The sequence below is a fragment of the Equus caballus genome, chromosome 9 (assembly GCF_041296265.1).
Source record: "Equus caballus isolate H_3958 breed thoroughbred chromosome 9, TB-T2T, whole genome shotgun sequence".
NCBI classification, from domain to species: Eukaryota; Metazoa; Chordata; class Mammalia; order Perissodactyla; family Equidae; genus Equus; species Equus caballus.
In genome coordinates, this window is record NC_091692.1 from 98,217,566 (window position 1) to 98,238,880 (window position 21,315).

At 52.8% G+C, this 21,315-nt stretch overlaps 1 protein-coding gene and 1 long non-coding RNA gene across 8 annotated transcripts; one reads left to right on the forward strand and one right to left on the reverse strand.

The window, feature by feature from the left end:
• Positions 1-45: 45 nt before the first annotated feature.
• Positions 46-21,127, forward strand: HSF1 (heat shock transcription factor 1). 7 transcript variants are annotated; one of them, XM_023649271.2, is made up of 14 exons: positions 51-375; positions 14,941-15,049; positions 15,587-15,723; positions 16,052-16,176; positions 17,752-17,827; positions 17,902-17,963; positions 18,086-18,182; positions 18,265-18,401; positions 18,488-18,757; positions 19,234-19,317; positions 20,157-20,262; positions 20,338-20,403; positions 20,477-20,549; positions 20,633-21,127. In XM_023649271.2, the coding sequence occupies exons 1-14, from the start codon at positions 259-261 to the stop codon at positions 20,836-20,838; spliced, it is 1,665 nt and encodes a 554-aa protein (XP_023505039.1). In that variant the 5' UTR covers positions 51-258; the 3' UTR covers positions 20,839-21,127. The 7 variants fall into 7 exon arrangements, 6 of the variants coding, with proteins under 6 accessions (XP_023505042.1, XP_023505039.1, XP_023505037.1 ...); XR_011421701.1 differs by having other exon boundaries at positions 54-375; positions 19,028-19,317; positions 20,480-20,549; XM_023649269.2 differs by lacking the exon at positions 19,234-19,317 and adding an exon at positions 19,028-19,156 and having other exon boundaries at positions 54-375.
• LOC138915622 (uncharacterized) lies at positions 8,992-10,739 on the reverse strand. The gene is made up of 2 exons (XR_011421703.1): positions 10,604-10,739; positions 8,992-9,205 (listed from the first exon to the last, which is right to left on the reverse strand). It is a non-coding gene; the product is annotated as an uncharacterized lncRNA (long non-coding RNA).
• Positions 21,128-21,315: the final 188 nt, after the last annotated feature.

Sequence of the window (21,315 nt, forward strand, 5' to 3'; positions counted from 1 at the left end):
CGGAGCCAGCAGGCGCGGGGGCGGGGCCGGGGGCGGGGCGGGGCCGAGCCAGCGTGCGCGCGCCGGGGGGACGCGGGCGGGCGGCGCCGGCGGGACCGCGCCCGTCGCAAGATGGCGGCGGCCATGCTAGGCCCTGGGGCCGTGTGTGCGCAGCGGGCGGCGGCGGCGCAGCCTGGGCGGCAGGCGCGGCGGCGGTGCTAGCCCGGCCCTCGGCCCCTCGTCACGGTCGCTACCTCCGCCTCTCCCCGCCTTGCCGATATGGATCTGCCCGTGGGCCCCGGCGCGGCGGGGCCCAGCAACGTCCCGGCCTTCCTGACCAAGCTGTGGACCCTCGTGAGCGACCCGGACACCGACGCGCTTATCTGCTGGAGCCCGGTGAGGGGTCGGGGCGGGGCAGGCCGGGAAGCTGTGGCGCGTCCCTGGGAGGAGCAGGACCGGGCCCCCGCCTCGCCACCCCGAGAGTGGGGGCAGGGATCCCAGAGGGAGGGTTCGGAGGGGAAGCGTCCGAGGCCCGTTTCTCGGCTCCTGCCCACGCCGTTTCCCTGGGCGAGCAGGAAGGGCCTTTCCTTCTTTGGTCTTTTGCTAACCGCTGGACAACTGCGGAAGCGTGCCTGTGCTCAGAACAGCGCTCAGTTTCGCTGGCAAACATTGTGCCCAGGTGGCCCTCTGTGTCTTCTCAAATGAGTTACCAGGGTGGTGTGGTCGGCGCCTATTCGGGGAAAATCAGGACTTGGCGCATGAATCGGAGGGCGTTGCTCTAGTGTAAAAGGAAAGGGAACGAAAACGCAAAGTAAAACGTCATGAAGTTCAGGCTGACCTCGAACCCGTGTCCAAATACCAGAGCTGGGTTTCCCAAGAGCGGCTTTGTTTTTCATTCCTCCCAGGGCGTCTTTATTCACGTCCCTGTCTCTAGTTGCCAGGCAGCAGGCTTGTTTACATGGTCTGACCCTGCAAGACCGGACAGCTCCGGTTTGCAGAGGTGTATCAGAGACTGTGTCTGGAGATGGAGATCAGAATCTGCTGTTCACATCCTCGCTGTGACTTCGTGTCCGAGGAAGACCAGAGCCCTAGCCCAGGGCAGGCAAATGTGTGGCCTGAAGAAAGGCTGTCCTGGTCGTGCAGAGCCTCTGGATACCTCCAAACGTGCTTGACCTCCTGAGGGCCAAGACACCGGCTTTCTCAGACTCTGCGAAGTGCTTCTTTTTCACGCTCTTAAGCTGGTAGGAACAAAGAGAAGTCCAGGCTGAAGCTAGCCCTGAGTTGTAGGCCAGGTTCTCTCATTCTTGAGAATGAGACTCTCATGCTCTCATGCTGAGGCTCTGCTCTGCCTAAAGGGCATTTGGGAATAAAGAGTCTAGAGATCATACAGCCTTCTTGTTGGAGATACTTCGTGTTGTTCCCGGTGACATCTCCACGTGTGCATCCTCCATTCCCCAGTGCTTGTCTCTTTAATGGTGGGCACAAGTCCTGAAGAGGGCCAGTGTGCCTTCCTGCAGGCTGTTGTGCTAGCACCATCCCCTTGTTCTAGACCTCGAACCTTCCTGACTGAAGGAAATGACCTCATGTTTCCATCTTCGTTTATCCTTCCTTTCTCTTTTTCGTTCCCCTTAACTCGCGGGAAACACTCTTACCCAGTTCAGGGAGGGGCATCAGAGATCCTCTGGGATATTCCGAGCTTAATCCTACTAGGTTGATCCGTCCTGCCCCCTAATCTTCTTGCTGATTCTGCTGAAAGATTGTGAGGCGTGTGGGTGAAATGCCACCAGTGTGGTCTCCAGGAACCACAGCCTGTGTTCTGGGCAAGACCTTTGAGCAGGGAAGTCAGACACTATCAGGCCTGTGACAGCCTCCACGCACAGTGGCTGCACTATTTGTGAGCCCTCTTGGTGTGCTCCCCCTGGGGGGACGGGGAGCTGGCTGGAAAACAAGTGTTTGACCCTACCTGGTGTGTACATGGGTTGAGCAGGGTGTGGTTAGTGCAGGACACAGCGGTGAGGGTGGCGCTGACAATGAGTGCAGAAACATTAGCTCAGCAGTGGAAGGATGCCCTTTTCTAGCTGGGCGGGGGCTACAGAGCTGCCCGGCCCCGAGAAAGATGATCCTGTGCCTGTGGCCTCAAGGATGCCCACGCAGGCACTTGTGCAGACTCGTGATCCAGAGTCCAGCTCTCAGAGGCCTTGAAAGACCATTGTCTGTGCTCTTGGTGCCGGAATTTTCTCATCTGCCGTTCTGCCAAGAGAACCCCTCTTTGACCCAGGGGACGAGGGGAAATCAGAGGTGCGGTGGCTGACTCTCAAGGCTGAATGGGGAGAGCGCTTCCAGCCCCAGAAACTCTGGCCAGTAGGGCCAGGGTTGGACAGTGTTGTGCTTGCACTGCCCAGTCTGAGGGAGAGAACAACAGGTCACTGCCCCAGAGAGTCATGTCGGTTTTCCCACCCTCCAAACCCTTCTCCAGTTAAAGATGCACCCGGTATAGTGCTTTGGCTGAATAAGCAAAGGCTTGTAGAGATGCAGCTGTTCCCCAGACACGTCCTGCAGGACACTGCAGCTCCCACTGCTCTCGGGAGGGAATTTGGTGGCCATGAATGTGGCCTGGGGATGCACCGCAGCTCTCCTGACCTGCAGTTGGTGCTGTTCCCCCGCCTCCTGTGCCCGCTGGGACACTCCATGAGTTAGGCCTGCCTAGCCCAGGGATCAGGGCCAGGGTGAGGCTGGGAGGTGCTCAGGGGCATAGGTTAAGGAGGCACTTCTTTTTAAACCTGCCTGTGCTTGAAGGCCCTTAGAGTGAGGACCTCCTTAAATTTTGGCCCCAGCACCTCTCTGGCCTCACCGTAGTCCCAGCCTGATGAATGCAGTTCTCTTCTCTTTGGGAACAGGAATGACCCCAACAGGGTTGTGTGGGGACTGTGGGAAATCCCAGAGACCTAGGAACTGGAGATCACCAAGGCCAGCGCCTGTCCCAGGTGGCCCGTGTGAGTGCCAGTGGTCAGAGGGTTGCTCTGGAGCAGCTGGGTCTCTGGGGAGAGAGTCAGGGACAGAGCAGTCCCTGCAGTTAGGTTGCTGACTTCCTGTGAGACCACTGAGGGATTGGCCTGGTCACACCTGGGCACTCAGAGCTGGTCACAGACCATTTCCAGAGCTCCCATGACAGGCTGGGCCACTCCTGCTCCCCAGGCTCTGAGAGGCGGGCATGGCCCGGCAAGCCTGCCGAGCTCATTCTCAGAGAGCCGGCAGGACCTGGCAGGCCCTCTGGGTGCCACCTTTGAGGATTTGGAAGTTGACCTGCAATGCAGAAGGAGCAGCCCATGTTACCGCACCGGGGCAGCAGGCTGTGAAGCACACTGCAGGGCATCCCTGAACCTGGAGCGCTACAGAAACGGCCACCAGATGGGAGCACCACTGTCCTTCTTCAGTCCTTATGTGCAGCATCAGGCTAAGCCTTCTCGTATATCAGTTCTGCTCTATCACAGTTATGCAAAGAGGTGACACATGGCCATTTTATAGATAAGAAAACCGAGTCTCAAACACATCAAGAAATTTAAAGTAAGAGCTAGAGGAGGGTTAGAGCAGATTGAAGGCCACACTCTCCACCCATGCCCAGCTCGTGCCCACGCCTGCCTTTGCCAAGCACTGCACGTTTCCTGAAGAGGGGGCAGCAGGAGACCCTGCCCATGCCCTCAGGGCAAGCTCTGGCACCACCACACCTGCTTTCTTAGTTAGACTCCTGCCCCACTTGGATGGACCAGTATTGCAGGTGTTCATAGTCAGAATTGTATTTTGGATTTTTTTTTCTTAAAGATTTTATTTTTCTCTCCAAAGCCCCCCGGTACATAGTTGTGTACTTTTAGTTGTGGGTTCTTCTAGTTGTGGCATGTGGGATGCCGCCTCAGCATGGCTTCATGAGCGATGCCATGTCCACGCCCAGGATCCAAACCTGCGAAACCCTGGGCCGCTGAAGCAGAGCGCAGGAACTTAACCACTCAGCCACGGGGCCGGCCCCTGTATTTTGGATTTTTACATGAGAGTCTCCCTTTCCCCTTCTGTAAAGATATACACATATACACACAGACAGATGGACGGACAAGACAGGCAGACATCTATAAAGGACAGGCTGTACACTGTGGCCTCTCGTGTCTGTTTCCTCTCGCCTTGGGATGTGAGGTGGGCAAGGGCACGTGAGGAGGGGCCCAGGGCGCAGGGGTCTCAGAAGGGTCTGGACGTCTGGGCTGCAGTGGCCTCCTTGGAGGGAGGGCCGATGCCCACAGGACTCCACAGGACCTGTGTTTGCTCAGAATTCTTTCTTAAAGGACCAGGGAGGGGTCAGTGGGGCCTGCAGGACTCACCCTGGACTGAGCACACAGCTCCCATCAGGTCTCACAAGGGGCTGGGCCAGAGCCCTCATGCTCGCTAGACCTTGCAGAGGCTGCAAGTTTTCCTCAAGGTCTGGAGGGAGGAAGGGAGGCTGGTCTCACAGGCTGTTTTGAAAGGAGGGAGGCTAGCCCCCTGAATGTTTCCTGGTCCTGGCAGCACTGGCACCTGCTCCCACAGTCTACTCCCTCTCGACCCTGACGGCCATGGAGTGAGCAGAGTCACCGATCTGCACTTGTTTGATAGGCCTGGAGATCTGAGCACAGGGGCCAGTGACCAGAGATTAGAAGAGATGCACTGGTCATGGGAGCTGTGTTGTAGGAACTAACTAAAGCTAACTTGAGTAGAAACAAGAAAATGACACGAGAACTGTACAGATGGTGTCACACTCAGATAAGGACAAAACCAGCACTGGGGGAGAAGGACCAAAGTGGCCCCCCGTTCTGCACTCAGCTTTGCGCCTCCCATCACCTTGCTCTTCAGACTGGATTTCTCTGCTTTATGTCCGCGTGGCTCCAACGCTCACATCAAACGCTGGTTCCAGCCATACATTCACTGCTTGCCCGTGTTCCTGGAAGGCAGAGGCTGGTCAGCCAGCCACATCCAGGAGACCAGAGCACATCAGAAAGAATAGTTTTTGGATCGGCCAGGGACAAAAACGGGGACTACAGTGTCCTGGGCAGATACTTGAAAAGTGCAGGTGGCGCCTCATGGAATACAGCGGTTGTTAACCCTTTTGGGTCGTGGAGCCCTTTGAAAAAATATTCAAAGACAAGGACCCTGTTTCTTTAAAAATGTACATACATGCCGAATTTTATATACATTTCAGGTTGTTTGCAGTACTGTAGAAAATATGGTCACAGGCTCTGAATTTACAGTAAGACTTGGCCTTTACTAAACTGCATTTCATGGGGCGAGGGCGTTGCTTACTGAGGCAGCAGCTGGGCAACCACTTCTCCATGGTTCCTCCATATTTCCAATCACAGATTTTCATTATACCCAAGGGTAAGCCAAGACCTCCTCCAAGAATCGCCTGTGGTCAGCAGAGAAGGGCCCTTGAACCACTGAGGTAGGGAGGCTAAACTGGATTCCGTGGGGGAAACACCAGCAGACCCTCTGAAACTCCTAACAGCCCTTAAGGTAGGGCTTGCAGGACATGTTCAATGTGAACTTAACCCTTGAACAATGTTCAGGATTGGAAAACAGGAAGGACAGGTGAGCCACACAGGTGGCCAGGCTTTCCACCTAGAGGCAGTTTTCAAACTCTGGTGTGGAAAGGGGGAACCTAACAGAGCCCAGACCTTGGAGAAGCTGAGGCAGCTAGAAGTTGCGAGGCATGGTACCAGAGAGGAGGGAGCTGCACCAAGAAAGAGCTCCAGGAGTCTGCACGTGAGCCCCCTTGGGTCTTTGCCTGAGTACTGTTTCACCAGTCCATGGGATGGGACTTATGAAGCCAGTCTAAGAACCTTCTAGGGAAAGAAGAGCTGCTAAGGAGCTATGAGGTGAGCAATCACCCAGAGCTCATACAGGGCCTTGAGTTATCTGAGTTCTCACAGCCAGAGCAGAGAAACCGCTTCGAACCTACAGAGCATTCAACAGAGATCTCAGAAGAGCCACTGCTTGGAAGTGGGGCTCAATTAGCCCCAGAGAAAAGGCCACCTCAGATGCAATGTAAACAAGCTTCAAAACAAGCCTTGAAAGGATCAGGCTGATCTACACAGAACTTAACTGCCTACCAGAACTAAAAGAGCCGCACTCTTGAAGGGAAGACAGCAAAACCCACACAGCATAGTGTTCCTTGTGTCCAGGATCCAGTCAGAACTAATAGATGAACCATTTGACAGGAGAATGTGACCTATAACAAAGAATGGAATAGTCACTGTGATGGACCCAGGTGTGATGGGACCAGCCACCAAAGACATCAAAACAATTCTAAAAATGCTCTGTGTGCTCAAGAAAGTAAAGCAAAAACATGAAGACAGAGAAATGGAAGATATAAAAAGAAAGGAAATTGAACAAAATGTCATTGGAACCAGTCTCCCATGCAGAAGAATTCCAGATTATTTCTGTAGATACTCCCCCTTCAAGGAAGTGACTCATAACTCCCCACCCCTTAAGTGTGGACTGCACATAGTGACTTCCTTCCAAGGAGCACAGGATGGGGGTGGGGCAGATTGTGCAGTGGATACACCAGACAGGCGAGGCCTCAGTCAGGTGATCAGGGTCAGCGCCAGCAGTGATGAGTCCTGTCGATAGTGTATGCCCTGGCATGAAGTGACAAGGAGGGCGCTTCATCTCTGTGGTCTTCCTCTCCAGGAACTTACATAGCCCCCACCAATCATGAGAAAAAACGTCACACAAATCCAGGTTGAGGGACATTCTACAAAGTACTGGACGAGTGCTCAAAACTGTCAAGGTCATGAGAAACCAGGAAAGTCTGAGAGACTGTCATAGCCAAGAGGAAAGTAAGGAAACATAACAGCTAAATGTAATGTAATATCTTGGATGATGTCCTGGAACAAAAGGACATTAGGTAAAAATGAAGAAAATCTGAATAAAATAAGGACTTTAGTTAGTAATAAAGTCTGTTGATTCATTACTTGTGACAAGTGCACCATACATAATGCAAGATGTTAATGATAGGGAAACTGAATGTAGGGTATATGGAAACTCTGCACCATCTGCAAACTTTCCTGTAAATCTAAAATTATTCTAAAATTAAAAGCTTGGTTTTATAAGTCATTGGAGATTAATAGCAGATTAGAAACTGCAGAAGAAAAGATCGCTGAACTAGAATAGCAATAGAAACTATCCACAGTGATGCAGAGAGAAAAAAGACGGAAAAGGTGACCAGCACCTCACGGGGCAGACAGCACATGGTCTAAGACACAACTGCAGAATGAAGAAGGGAGGAGACTTTAGAAATAGTGGCCGAGATTTTTTTGAAAGCTGTAAACCCACAGATCCAAGAATTTCAGTGACTTCCAAGGAGGATAAGTACAAAAAACCATACTAAGGCATATCACTATCAAATTGCTGAAAATGAGTGATGAAGAGACAATCTTAAAAGCAGCCAGAAAAAGAAAGGAAATTGCACACAGAAGAACACAGATGAGAATGATGCTGACTGCCAGAGACACCGTGGAGTGTGAGACCGGCAGAGAGCTCTCCAGGTGGAAGTGGTCAGCATCCAGCACTCGATGTAATTCCCCACAGCAGCAGAGAAAGGGAAGAACCATGTGATCACCTCAAGAGCAGAGGAAGCATCTGACAAAATTCACATCCATTCGTGGTAAAAGCTGAGCAAACTAGAAAGACAAATTCCTTAATCTAATAAAAAGCGTCTACAAAAAACCTACAGCTAACATTGTACTTAATGGTGAAAAACAGCATACTTTCCCCCAAAGGCTGGAAGAGGAGAGCAAAATTTCAAGACTTACATTGTCTGATTTCAAGACTTACTATAGGGGCTGGCCCCGTGGCCAAGTGGTTAAGTTCACGCACTCCGCTGCAGGCAGCCCAGTGTTTTGTTGGTTCGAATCCTGGGCGTGGACATGACACTGCTCATCAAACCACGCTGAGGTGGCATCCCACATTCCACAACTAGAAGGACCCACAACTTGGAATATACAACTATGTACCAGGGGGCTTTGGGGAGAAAAAGGAAAAAATAAAATCTTAAAAAAAAAAAAGACTTACTATAAAGCTATAATCATACTGAATGATTGTGGCATAACCATAGACATATAAATAAATGGAACAGACTAAAGAGTCCAGAAATAGACCCACCTATCTAAGGTGAATTGATTTTTGCCAAAGTGCTGCTGTAACTCAGTGGAGAAAGAATAGTCTTTTCAACAAATGGTGATGGAATAATCGGACATCCATAAGCACAGATGCAAGCCTTTTACTTCATACCATATACAAAACTAACAAATTAATCATAGACCGTAGGAGCTAAAACTGTGAACTGTCTAGATGGAAAAACCCCAGACGCTAATGTTTATAGCATTTTTATTCATAGTCGCTAAAAACAGAACACAATCCAAATGTCTATCAGCTGGTGAGTGGATAAACAAACTGGGACATCCCTACAATGGAATACTCCTCAGCATTTAAGAGGACAGACAGCTTACCCGTGCAATGTTATGGCTGTGTCTCAAAGGCATTGCGCTAAGCGAAAGGTACCAAAAGGCTACATACTCTGTGATTCCATTTATATGACATTCTAGAAAAGGCAAAACCATGGGGACAAAAATCAGATCACTGGTTGCCTGCGGATGAGGGAGGGGATTGACTGCAAAGGGACACAAGGGTAGTTTTGAGGGTTATGGAAATGTTTTCTGTTCCTTGCTTGTGATGGTAAACAACTGTATGTCAAAAATTGGTTGAGCTATGCACTTAAAATGGTAAATTTGCTGTAGATATCTTCCTTTTTAGAAATATGGTGGGGAATATCCCTAGTGGCCGGCTCTGTAGAGATGCCCAGTCAGCAGGGGTAGAGCTCAGCAAACAGTCCATCTTGGGGGTGAAACAGGATGTGGTTTAAGTCATGTGGATGGATGATAGAGGCCACCTGGGGAGACAGGCACAGTGGCAGGCTGGAGAGTGCCTCCATCAAGACTAAGTGTCTAGGGTGCAGCCCTAGAAGGAGCCATATTTTCTTCCCTCATCTTCCATCTGAGAGGTCTCCATCCCTGTGCCACAGACGTTGCCAGCAGTCCACCAAACACCTCTTCTCTGAGAAAGTGTGAGCCTCGCTGAGAGCAGTGCTCAGAGGGAAATGATACCACAAAGTGACTATATTAGAAAATAAGATTGGCTTCCAGGCTTCCACCTTAATAAAGTAGAAAAAGAAGAGCAAAGTAAACCCAAGGCAAGCAGAAGGAAGGAAATAGTAAGGACAACAGAAGAAACCAATGGGATTGAAAACAATAAAATAAATGAATTCCAAAGCTGATTCTTTGAAAAGATCAAAATTGGTAACTTGTAGCAAGACTGACCAAAGAAAAAAAGAGGAGACATAAATCACCAGTATCAGGAATGAAAGAGGGTATATCACTACACACCCTGCAGTCTAACGGATGATAAGGAAATATTATGAACAACACTATGCATGTAAATTTGGCAACTTAGATAAGATAGACCAATTCCTTGAAAATCACAAACTTGCCAAACCTCACCCAAGGTGGAACAGATAATTCAGGAATGGTCCTGAATCTGTTAAAGAAATTTAAGTCCTAGTTATAAACCTCCCTAAAAATCTCCAGACCCAAATGATTTCAGTGGCAAATTCAAACCTTTGAAGAAGACATAACATGAATTATACACAATCTTTTCCAGAAAAGCAGAGGAGGGAACACTGCAACTCATTTTATGAGGCAAGTGTTACCCCAATATCAAAATTAGACACAAACAGCCCAAGAAAGCTACAGACTAATGTCCTTCATAATTTCTATAAAATATTAGCAAATCAAATTTGATATATAAAAAGAATGTCACAACAAATGGAATTTATCCCAAGAATACAAGAACGGTTCTAGATTTTAAAATCAATCAATATAATCCACCATGTTAACAATCTAAAGAAGAAAAAAACACATGACCATATTATTTGATGCAGAAAATGCATTTGACAAAATTTGATATTCATTATATTAAAAAAAAAAAAAACCCTCAGGAAACTAGGGATAGCAGAGAACTTCCTCAGCCTGAAAGAAAAGGGCCCACAAAACCTGCACCTAACTTCATCCTTATAAATGCTGGGAGACTTAATGCTGTCCCCTTAAGATCTCAACAAGGCACAATGTCGTTGTCACCAGTTCTAGCCAACATCGTACTGGAAGTCCTGTCCCGTACGTTAAGACACACACAAAAAAAAGAAATTAAAGGCATATATATTAGGAAGAAATAGAACTGTCCTTATTCACAGATAGCATGGTTGTCTACATAGAAAACCCTAGGAAATCTACAGAAATACTCCTAGAACTAAAGAATGAGTTTTGCAAGATCACCAGATACAAGGTCAACACACAAAAATCTATGTATTTCTACATACCAAGCAATGAACAATAGGAAATCGGTTTTTTTAAAAATATCACAGTTGCTCAAAAAAATTAAGTACTTAAATAGAAGCCTAATAAAATGTGCAGAGGATCTGTATGCCAAAACTATAAAACTGTAAAGACACTTATGAAAGGAAGCTAGGTTGACCTAAGTAAATGGAGACACATACCATGTTTATGGATATTTTTTAGCCAGTTTGAGAAGTTGTGGGGCCTTATTTCTTTGACTCTTTGTTCTGGTCCCTTTTCTTTCTCCTCTCCATGTGGCACTCCCCTTACATGGATGGTGCTGCAGTTAAAGGTGTCCCAGTGTTCTCTGAGGCTCTGTCCACTTCGCATTATTCTATTTTCTCTCTGTTCTTCAGCTTTCAGAATCTCTATCAATCTATTTTCAAGTTCACTGACTCTTTCTTCTGCCAGTTCACATATACGGTTGAGCCCTACTGGTGAATTTTTCATTTCTGTTACTGTACCATTTAACTCCAGAATTTCCGTGTGGCTCTTCTTTATGATTCCTGTCTCTTTATTGTTATTCTCTGCTTGATGAGACACTGTCATCTCGCCTTCCTTTACTTCTTGATTTTATTTAGTTCTTTGAACATGTTTATAATGGCTTCTTTGAAGTCTTGGTTAAGTCTGACGTGTGGTTCTCTCACAGGCAGTTTCTATTGCTTTCTCTTTTTTCCCCTGTGTATGAGTCGCACTTTACTGTTTCCTTACATCTTGTAATTTTGTTGAAAAAGTACATTTTAGGTAATGTGCTGTAGCACTTCTGGGTGACTCCTCGCCTCCTGTGATTGTTTGTGGTTCTGCTTGCCTGTTTTGTGACTTGGCTGGGCTATTTTAACAGGCTCTCTTTCCTCTTTCTTTGATCTCTGTTAGTCCACTGCCTCGTAAGGTATTATACCCAGCCTTTAGGCTCTATAATTACTGCCTGATTGCTCTATTGTTTTTGACAGTGTCCTAGGGCACAAATTCTTCACAGTCTGATCCAATTACATTTGAGGTGGTAGTTTTTAAGGTCAGTGTTTGAGGTTTGTTCTGACCCCAGGAGGGCTCTTAACTGTCGCTTTCCTGTGTGAACAGCTGACCATGGTTTGGCTTGTTACTCTTGATTTAGAGGAGCTACTGTTTTCAAGAGCACCCTTGGGCTTGAACTTGCCCACGCTCTGTTTCCAATAACGTGAGTTCCCTTGGGGAGAGTGTCAGAACTCTCTTTCCTCTGGAGTTCCTCTCCCCTGGACCTGTTCTCTGAGCCGCTCCTCTGCGCCCTGGGCAGGGCGGTAGCTTCTAGTCTTCTCAGCTTGCCTCTCCCGGCATGGACACTCTACCTTATGTGCCAGCTGGGGGGAGGGCAGTCAGAGCCCCCAGATTCTCGACCTGCCATGCCAGGGGGAGAACTTGCATTCTGTGAGTGGGAGCAAAGTGGAGAAGGGGACCCCCAACCTTCTGGTTTCAATCACCAGGAATTTAGCCTCTTCAGCTTGGAGTTGGACAGGATGAGAAATGCTGGTGGTCTTCCCCTCTCAGTGAGATCCAGTAAGCCTCCATTGGAAACTGAGGGGAGAGGAACCCCCATCCTTTTGGCCATGCCCTCCCAGAGTGGAGTGTCAGTCAGGGCAAATTGGAGCAAGTGGGTTGTGGCTCATACGCTACAGACTCACTGTTCTACAGTGTTTTAGTAAGTTTTCTTGAATAAATGTTTCTTCATTTGTTATATGCCTTTGAGACAGTTTCAGAGACTGAATGATTTAAACAAGCTTTGCTTGCTTCACTTGGGAGTAGTTCATTGGACCTCTTCACACTGCCATCCCAGAAGTGGAACCTGCGCCTTCATTTTCAAAGGATAGTTTTGCTGGATGTGGAATTCTTGGTTGACAGGGTTTTTCTGTTCCAGCTCCTTTAGTATGTAATCCCACTGTCTTCTGACCTCACAGTTTCTGATGAGAAATCAGCTGTTAATCTTAGGAGGATTCCTTGTACATGATGAGTCTATTGTCTTGCTGCTTTCAAGATTCTCTCTTGGTCCTTTGCTTTCTACAGTTTAAGTATCTAGGTGTGAATCTCCTTGGGTTTATGCTACTTGGAGTTTGTTTAGCTTCCTGGATATTTTTCATCAAATTTGGGAAGTTTAGGGCCATTATTTCTTCAGATATTCTTTCTCTCCTCTTTCTGGGACTCCCATTATGCATATGTTGGTGTTTGCTAGTATCCCACATCTCTGAAGCTCTGTTCATTTTTCTTTATTTTTATTTCTTTCTGTTCCTCAGACTGGATTATCTTAATTGACCTGTCTTCGTGTCTGCTGATTCCTTCTTATCCCTGCTCAAATCTGCTCTTTGAGCCCCTCTAGTGAATTTTAAATCTGAGTTATACTTTTTAACTCCTGAATTCTGATTTCGTTCATTTTTGTAATTTCTATATTTACCGTTATTCTCCACTCTTAAAGATACTCTCATGCTTTCCTTCCTTAGCTGCAGTTTTCGTCTTGTTCTTTGAACATATCTAAAATAGCTGATGTAAAGTCTTTGCTAAGTGCAACACCTGGGCCTCTAAGGGGTAGGTTCTTTTTTCCTGTGTATGGGCCATGCTTTGTTCCATTGCATGGCTCATAATTTTTTGTTGAAAACTGGACTTTCAATTAATATAATGTGGCATATATTAAACTCTGGGTATCAGATTATACTATCCCTCCCCCAGATTTGTTGCTGTTGCTTTTTCTTATAGCTGTTGCCATTTGTTTAGTGACTTTTCTGAACTAATTCTGACAGTTTGTATTCTTTGTTGTTTGTGGCCACTTAAGTCTTTGCTCAGTTCACTCAGTGATCAGGTTAGTGAAGGGGGCAGAAATTTCCTTTAATGCCTGGAACCTGTGAACCTCCCAGCCTTTGCTGGGGGACTCTGTGTATGTGTTGGGGCATGCCTTCAGTGCTCAGCCAGACAGCTGACAGCTCTCCCTTATCCTCCACCTCTTGCTTATGCAGAGCCTCAGTCAGCCGGAGACAGGAGAGTGGTGCTTTCTCAGGTCTGTCCTGAGTGTGCACACAGCCCTGCACGTGCACATTCCTTCTGGATTCCCAGGAATGTTTCAGAGTTTTCAAAGCCCCTCTCAATATCTCATTCCCCAGCTCTTCAAGTTTTCTGGTTAGCTTGTTGTTTGTACCAACTGTTATCCACTGTCTTAGGCAGCCACAAAGTTTAAAAATTGCCTCTACATGTTTCCAACAAATATCCTTAGGGAGAAGGCTTTTTATACTGGGAGAGCTTTGGGTCAAATCAAACAAAGACAGCCTTGTAAGTGGAATCTTCCAGGGGGCTCAGATCAAATAATACTTGCCTGGGAATGGGGCCTTGAAGGAGCTCCAGCCCCACTCCCACCCCAGTGGCTGCCAGGATGCTGGTTCTTCCTGTGATTTCTGCTGTTGGTTTTCACAGTTACAGGAGAAGAGGCAGCATTAGGGCAAGTTCACATGCCACACAGCTCACTAATCTTCCTGAGATTCCACCATTTTTCTTCAGTAAATGCTCCCCGTAGTGCCACACTCTTTTGGTTAGTTTTCAGAGTTCAGAAAGAGTTGGCTAACGTTTTTTGCCAGTTTTCTTACTGCTTCTTTGGAGGAGGAAAGTTTCAGAGGTCGTTTCTGCACCACTGCCACTCACCTCATGTGTGTGACTGTGTTCGTTTTAAGACCCACGTGTGCCGTGGGAAGCAGTGCTCCAGTTCTGCTGCAGCACCACAGGGGCCGCTCTGGCTTTTCCCTGTCGGTCCTTTAACTCCTTCCTCTGACCGGGGAAAGCCTGCTCCCAGTGTCCTTAATAGAGTCTCAGGGGAGCCGTATCCCGTCCCTGCCCCTCCCCCGTGGACACCCACCTCCGGCCGTCTGGGCTGCTCCAGCACCCTGCACTGGCCACCAGGGCTCCTGCTAGCACAGAGGTCTGCTTCATGGCTCCTCCTAGGAGCTTTTGGACTAAAGTCAGGAAAGAAATGGAAGAAGCGTAGTGTGGCAGTTTTTTTTACAATTTCCGTTTCTTATCTCAGATGCCAAAAGAAAAATGAAGTTGCGTTTCTGAACACAACTCTGTGTTTTCCTCCAGAGTAACTAAAATTAGGCTTCCATTTTCTTGGCTGCCTCAATTTGGGGTCTTGGCTATTCTTAGGGGAAAATTGCTGTTTAAAGCTAAAATGGGATTTCCTAAAGAATGGGCCTGAAGTGCTGTGGTGTTTCATGAATGTAAACTTGGCATTCAGGAACCTCCAGAACCCTGGGACAGGGGCTCCCCAGCTGTGGTGAGGTCCCTCATCTCTCTCTGGCCACAGGGTTCCCATCAGCCAGTCCTGGGCCTCCAGCAAGTATATCAGCTGAGAGGCAGAGACCAGGCACATCTGGCTCTTGGTCCCAGAGGCGAACTGCACCTCCGGTCAGCCCCACTGCACTGCCCCCACTCGAGGAGGGGCACCCGTCTCCCTCACCAACTGCGTGCAACTCTACCCACATGTCTCCTGCAGAGTGGGAACAGCTTTCACGTGTTCGACCAGGGCCAGTTTGCCAAGGAGGTGCTGCCCAAGTACTTCAAGCACAACAACATGGCCAGCTTCGTGCGGCAGCTCAACATGTGTGAGTACCCGCCCTCCAAGTGGGGACGAGACAGAGGGCCTCCTCAAGGGTCTGGGCAGCCGTGCCAGGGCTGGAAAGTGGACCACAGACAGCAGGACCCTAGCACCTTGACCCGGTCTGTGGTGAAGGATGGAGCCACCAGGTTTTGATCCCTGTGTTGGCCAGGGGCATGACCTGGAGCCCAGCGCCCCTGGGGGGCCTGGGGCAGGGGTGCCTCTTCCCTGGGCGAGAAGGGTCCTCGTGGGCCTGAACCTGAAAGTTCCCAGGGAAGAGCTCATGAAGCCTCAGCTGGACACAGCCACATGCGTTGGGGAAGAGGTGATGTGTGGGGCCATGGGGTCTCCCTCAGACCAAGACCACCCAGCCACTGCAGGCAGGGTCTCTGAGAAGGCAGTGCTAGATGTGACTGGAGCCATGCCATGCACAGCCCTACCCCAGGAGCCTCCCTTCGTCTATCACTGGGGCAGTAGCCAAGCTGCAGTTGGGGGTCTAGTCCCCAGCCCTGAGGCAGAGCTGCCCCTGCCCCATCATGTGCAGATGGCTTCCGGAAGGTGGTCCACATTGAGCAGGGCGGTCTGGTCAAACCAGAGAGGGATGACACTGAGTTCCAGCACCCGTGCTTCCTGCGCGGCCAGGAGCAGCTCCTTGAGAACATCAAGAGGAAAGTGACCAGTGTGAGTAGCCAGCCTCCCTCTCCCAGCATCCTCGGACCTCCCTCCAGGCTGTGAAGGGAAGCCACATCCATTCAGTGTCCTGCTGGGACCATCCACTGCCGAGGGCAGTGCAGCATGCGCGTGCTGGCCTGGCTGCACCGAGCCTCTTCCTGACGGGCCTCCCCTCCTCGCTTGTCCATCGTGGATTCCCCCCGCCCATTCTCCCATCAGCCGCTGCAGTGACGGCCCCTTCCCCGACTGTCAGCCCCTTGGCCCTTTCCGCTATGTCCTAGGCCCTCCCCTCTTCCCTGGGGGGCCATCTCAGTAACTACTCTCCTTGGGGACCCAGGTGTCCACCCTGAAGAATGATGACATAAAGATTCGCCAGGACAGTGTCACCAAGCTGCTGACTGATGTACAGCTGATGAAGGGGAAGCAGGAGAGCATGGACTCCAAACTCCTGGCCATGAAGCAGTAGGTTCCATGGTGGGCAAGGGAACAGGCGGGACAAGGAGGTCCCCTGGGGAGCGGCCAGAGGAGGGAGCAGCCAGGAGGGGACACAGGCCAGGAGCTGGCCACTCCTTCCTAGGGCCTCTTCCTGCCAGCCCTGCCTCCTTCAGTTTCTGTAACAGGCGCTCTGAGGCCTTCATCTCTCCAAACACAGCATTAGGTTTGGACTTGCATGCCCTCCTCAGGCCCCTGCTGTGCCATCCTCGAGTCCTGGGTGGGGGGTTCCGACCTGGTTCTTGCAGCAACAGGCAGAGCTGGGCTTCGAGCACAGGCTGCGTCCTCAGGCTCGGAGCACAGCCTTCTAAGCTCACACAGCCCTCTAGGCCCTCTCTACAGGCCAGGGCGGCTGGGCCCCCTCACTGCCCTCCACAGTACCCTCCTCTCCTGCTGGCTCCTGCTGCACCTGGCATCACTCAGCGCAGCGTCACCTCCTGCCTACCTCTACCACAGGCCTGGGGAGCAGAAAGCATTTTGGGCTCTTTCTGGAACCCCTGCCCCTGGCGCATGTCTGGCCACCACTTAACCAGCCCTATGCTCCCCGCCAGCCAGGACCCCTGGACAGCCAGCTTGAGTCTCCCCTCATGCCCTTGGGGGCCCTGGGAACCTCAGGAACCCCATCCTGGGGTGGCTGTCTTTGGCTCATATGGCCTCACAGCCACTTGGGGCTGAGTCCTTGTGACCCTCATGTCATGAAGGAGGCTCCTGGACCCCGACTCTCCTCACATTGGAGTCCAGCAGAAGCCACTGTCTGTGTGGCACCTGGAGATGGGCCCAGGTGAACTTAGCCTTCCAGGACATGGGCACCTCTCAAGGTGAGGCCAGGAGGATCAATTCCATGTCAAGAAGACGTGCAAGGGGCTCAGCAGGGCTGGCCCATCAGAAGGGCAGACCATGGCCTGCTCACGGTGCTGCTCACCCGCTTGGGAGGACAGTGCCCAGGTGGCCCTTGCCACCCCTTGCGGCCACTTCTGAGCCACTCCCAGGCCCAATGACCCTGAGCCCCCCAAGCCACAGGATAACCCCCATACATTGCTCTGCAGCCTGAAAAGCTGTACTGCCACTGTCCCCTGACCTTCCCTCCTGTCCTCAGGCTCAGTCAGACAGAGGTGGCTGGGGACAGCGCTCAAGGGTCTGCTGCCTTGACTGTGTCCAGGAAGGCCCCAGGAGGTCTCTGCCAGAATCCTGGGGTGCAGCCAGCATGCCCTGCTCTGCATCCTCCCTCAGCCCCCAGCCCCTCCCCTGGGACTCCACAGCTCAGGGCCCCTCCTGACCCCCACCTGAGACCTCTGTGTGTCCTCCCCTTGAAGTGCAGCCAAGCAGGGAGGAGTGGTGGTGCCAGCAAGCCCTGGCCTAGCCCCCAGTTCCATCACACAGCCAGTCCTCATCTGGGGTGGAGACAGGCCAGCGACTGGGTTCATGGTGATATGTGGTCACCTACAGCCCTACAACCTGCCCGGGTGAGGGTGGAATATTTGTGGAGGCCCCTCAGCCTGGGGCTTCTAGAATCTAGCCTTGCTGACCAAACCTGGTCTGTTGCAGCGAGAACGAGGCCCTGTGGCGGGAGGTGGCCAGCCTGCGGCAGAAGCACGCCCAGCAGCAGAAAGTCGTCAACAAGGTACGAGGCGGGCCGGCGGGGCGCCCAGTGGGTCCCATCCGCAGCCAGGCTGACTGTGCCTCTCCACCCCACAGCTCATCCAGTTCCTCATCTCGCTGGTGCAGTCGAACCGGATCCTGGGGGTGAAGAGAAAGATGTGAGGCACTGGGGATGCCTGCCCCTCAGCACAAGGCCCTGGGCCGCCCCGTCTCCTGTTTGCTGTGAACTGGGTGCCACGGAGGCCTCGGAGAGGCAGCTAACCCCACCCCTTCCCCGCAGCCCTCTGATGTTGAACGACAGCAGCTCGGCACATTCCATGCCCAAGTACGGCAGGCAGTACTCCCTGGAGCACATCCATGGCTCAGGCCCCTACTCGGTGAGCGCCTGTGCAGCAGACCAGCCTGGGTGGGTGGGTGCTGCGGGCACACGCGCACGTGCTCACCTCCCTTTGATGGCAGGCTCCATCCCCAGCCTACAGCGGCTCCAGCCTCTACTCCCCAGATGCTGTTGCAAGCTCCGGACCCATCATCTCCGACATCACTGAGCTGGCTCCCAGCAGCCCCTTGGCCTCCCCAGGCGGGAGCATAGATGAGAGGTGGGGGCTGCATCACCCTTCCAGCAGAGTCGGGAGAAGGGTGGGGCCCGCAGAGGCGCCTGCTAATGTGTGTCCCCTATGTGCAGACCCCTGTCCATCAGCCCCCTGGTGCGAGTCAAGGAGGAGCCCCCAAGCCCTTCCCGGAGCCCCCGGGTGGAGGAGGCCAGTCCCGGGCAACCGCCCTCTGTTGTGGAGACCCCCTTGTCCCCAACCACCCTCATCGACTCTATCCTGCGGGAGAGCGAGCCTGCCCCTGCCGCCTCGGCCACGCCCCTCACAGAAGTGGGAACCTGCCCCCCCTCGCCCCCACCTGCCTCGGCCCCCGAGAAGTGCCTCAGCGTTGCCTGTCTGGACAAGTGAGTGCCTACCCCCACAGCCACTGGAAGCACAGCCAGGCCTCTGGCTAGGACTCTCATGGAGGGCTGGACATGGGGTGGCCTTCAGGCCTACAGGCATGGGGGTTGCGGGGGGTGAGTCAGCAGACCTGGCCCTGAGCTCAGAGTTTGGGGCTGCAAAAGAAGACGGACACCGGCCAGGTTGTCCCACAGTCCTGCTGCCACAGAAGCCAAGGGTGTGTGGCCAGGCAGGCCTGTTGCACCTGCTCTCTGTGTGTCCCCCATATGCAGGCCCCTGTCAATCAGCCCCCTCGACACACATACGCCACCATGGTTGCTGCTGTCACCCTCTCCTGCGACAGGCTGCTGGGTCCGTGTGTCTGTCCTGCTGCCCAGCAGAGGCCCTGCCCTAGAGGCTGAGTGAGCAAGGGTGGGGGGCATGGAGCCCACCTAGCCCCCACCTGCAATCCGGGGGCTCTTGTCTTTGTATCTTGCAGTTTGGCTCGCACTCCACAGATGTCTGGGGTCGCCCGCCTCTTCCCCTGCCCCTCATCCTCTCTACATGGCCGAGTCCAGCCAGGGTTAGCGCCGTCCTCACTGGGGAGGGAGGAGGGCTCCGCCAGAGCTCGGGCCCCTCCCCAGCCGCAGACCAGACCCCAGCCTGGCCAGAAGCACTGGGCACTACCTGGTGAACAGGTGTCCCGGGCCCTCTGCAGCGGGGAGTGGCCCTCCCAGGCTCTAGGGCCCAAGCCAGAGTCCCAGGTCACTGACTGACAGGGACAGGCCTCCCAGCCTGGTGTGGCCACTGCTGCTGACTGGCTTCCTCTCAGGGTGGGGCTGGGCCCCATGGGTACCCCCAGGAGCCAGCCTGGCCACCCGCCCAATGGCCGGGTGCACCAGATGGCCCAAGGCCTTCTTGGTCACGGGTGCCAGACCTGGCCGGGTCTCTTTCCCAGCATGCACCAGGGGAGAGGCCGACGCCCACACACTGAGCACGGCTCCCTTGCCCCATCCTTACTGTCTTCCAGTGCAAAGGCAAGACCTTGTCAAACCTGAAAAACTGTGCCCCCAGCCCCTTCTGGGCTCCGAACCCCTCCTTCGTTCCCCTGCCATCTTGATCCAACCTGAAGTGCTACCAGAGGCCTTACAGGGCCTCACGGTGACAGGACGAGCCAGCATGGCCTGAGCCACTCTCCCCTCAGTGGCCAAGCATACCAGCCCTGTCCATACACATACTGCCCCACTGGGCCCACACTGGGTGTGTGAAGGGGCCCCACCTCAGACGGCCTCCCTTGAGCCCAAGCAGGGTGCGTGTGGCCGAGGGGAGCCCTTCTCCGGCAGGCGGGTGTGAGTGCCGGCAGGAAGGCGTCTGGGTGGGGGTGCCCGGGGCACCGCTTCACCTGCCCCACTCACTGGCCAGGACCGAGCTCAGTGACCACTTGGACGCCATGGACTCCAACCTGGACAACCTGCAGACCATGCTTACAAACCACGGCTTCAGCGTGGACACCAGCGCCCTGCTGGATGTGAGTCCCGTCCCTGCGTGCACCTGCACCCTCCCTGCTCTCGGGCGCAGCCTGACCACCCTCCCTTCCCCACAGCTTTTCAGCCCCTCGGTGACTGTGCCCGACATGAGCCTGCCTGACCTTGACAGCAGCCTGGCCAGCGTGCGTAGGTGGCATGGGGGGATTGGGGAACCCGGGACAAGCAGGATCCCTCACTGTAACCCTCCTGCCCCAGCAGATCCAGGAGCTCCTCTCTCCCCAGGAACCACCCAGGCCTCTTGAGGCAGAGAGCAACAGCCCCGACTCAGGTGAGCCGAGCCCACGTGTTCCCCACCCGACCCTGCACCCTGTTTCTACCCGCCAGTGCCCTGACCCGGCCCCCCGCCCCCAGGGAAGCAGCTGGTGCACTACACGGCGCAGCCCCTCTTCCTGGTGGACCCGGGCTCTGTGGACGTGGGCAACAGCGACATGCCGGTGCTCTTCGAGCTGGGGGAGGGCTCCTACTTCTCCGAGGGGGATGACTACGCAGACGACCCCACCATCTCTCTGCTGACGGGCTCTGAGCCCCCAAAAGCCAAGGACCCCACTGTCTCCTAGAAGCCCCAGGAGGAGGGCCGCCCCGAGCCCTCCTCCCACTCCTGGTGCAGGGCTGGTCTTGGGGAGCCTGGCACCTGGGGCCAGCTGGGGGCTGGGTGTGGCCCCAAGTGCCAGGCTAGCTTGGGGCATCCCCCCTTACTTGGACTGACCAGTATTGCAGGTGTTCATAGTCAGAATTGTATTTTGGATTTTTACACGAGAGTCCCTCTTTCCCCTTCCGTAGAGATATACAGATAAATACACAGACGGACGGACAAGACAGGCAGAGATCTATAAAGGACAGGCTCTATGCTGTGGCCTCCTGTGTCTGTTTCCTCTCGCCTTGGGATGTGAGGTGGGCAAGGGTGCATGAGGAGGGGCCTAGGGCAGGGCGCAGGGGTCTCAGAAGGTTCTGGGTGTCTGGGCTGCAGTTGCCTCCTTGAAGGGAGGGCCGATGCCCCCAGCACACCCGTGCCCACAGGACTCCACAGGACCTGT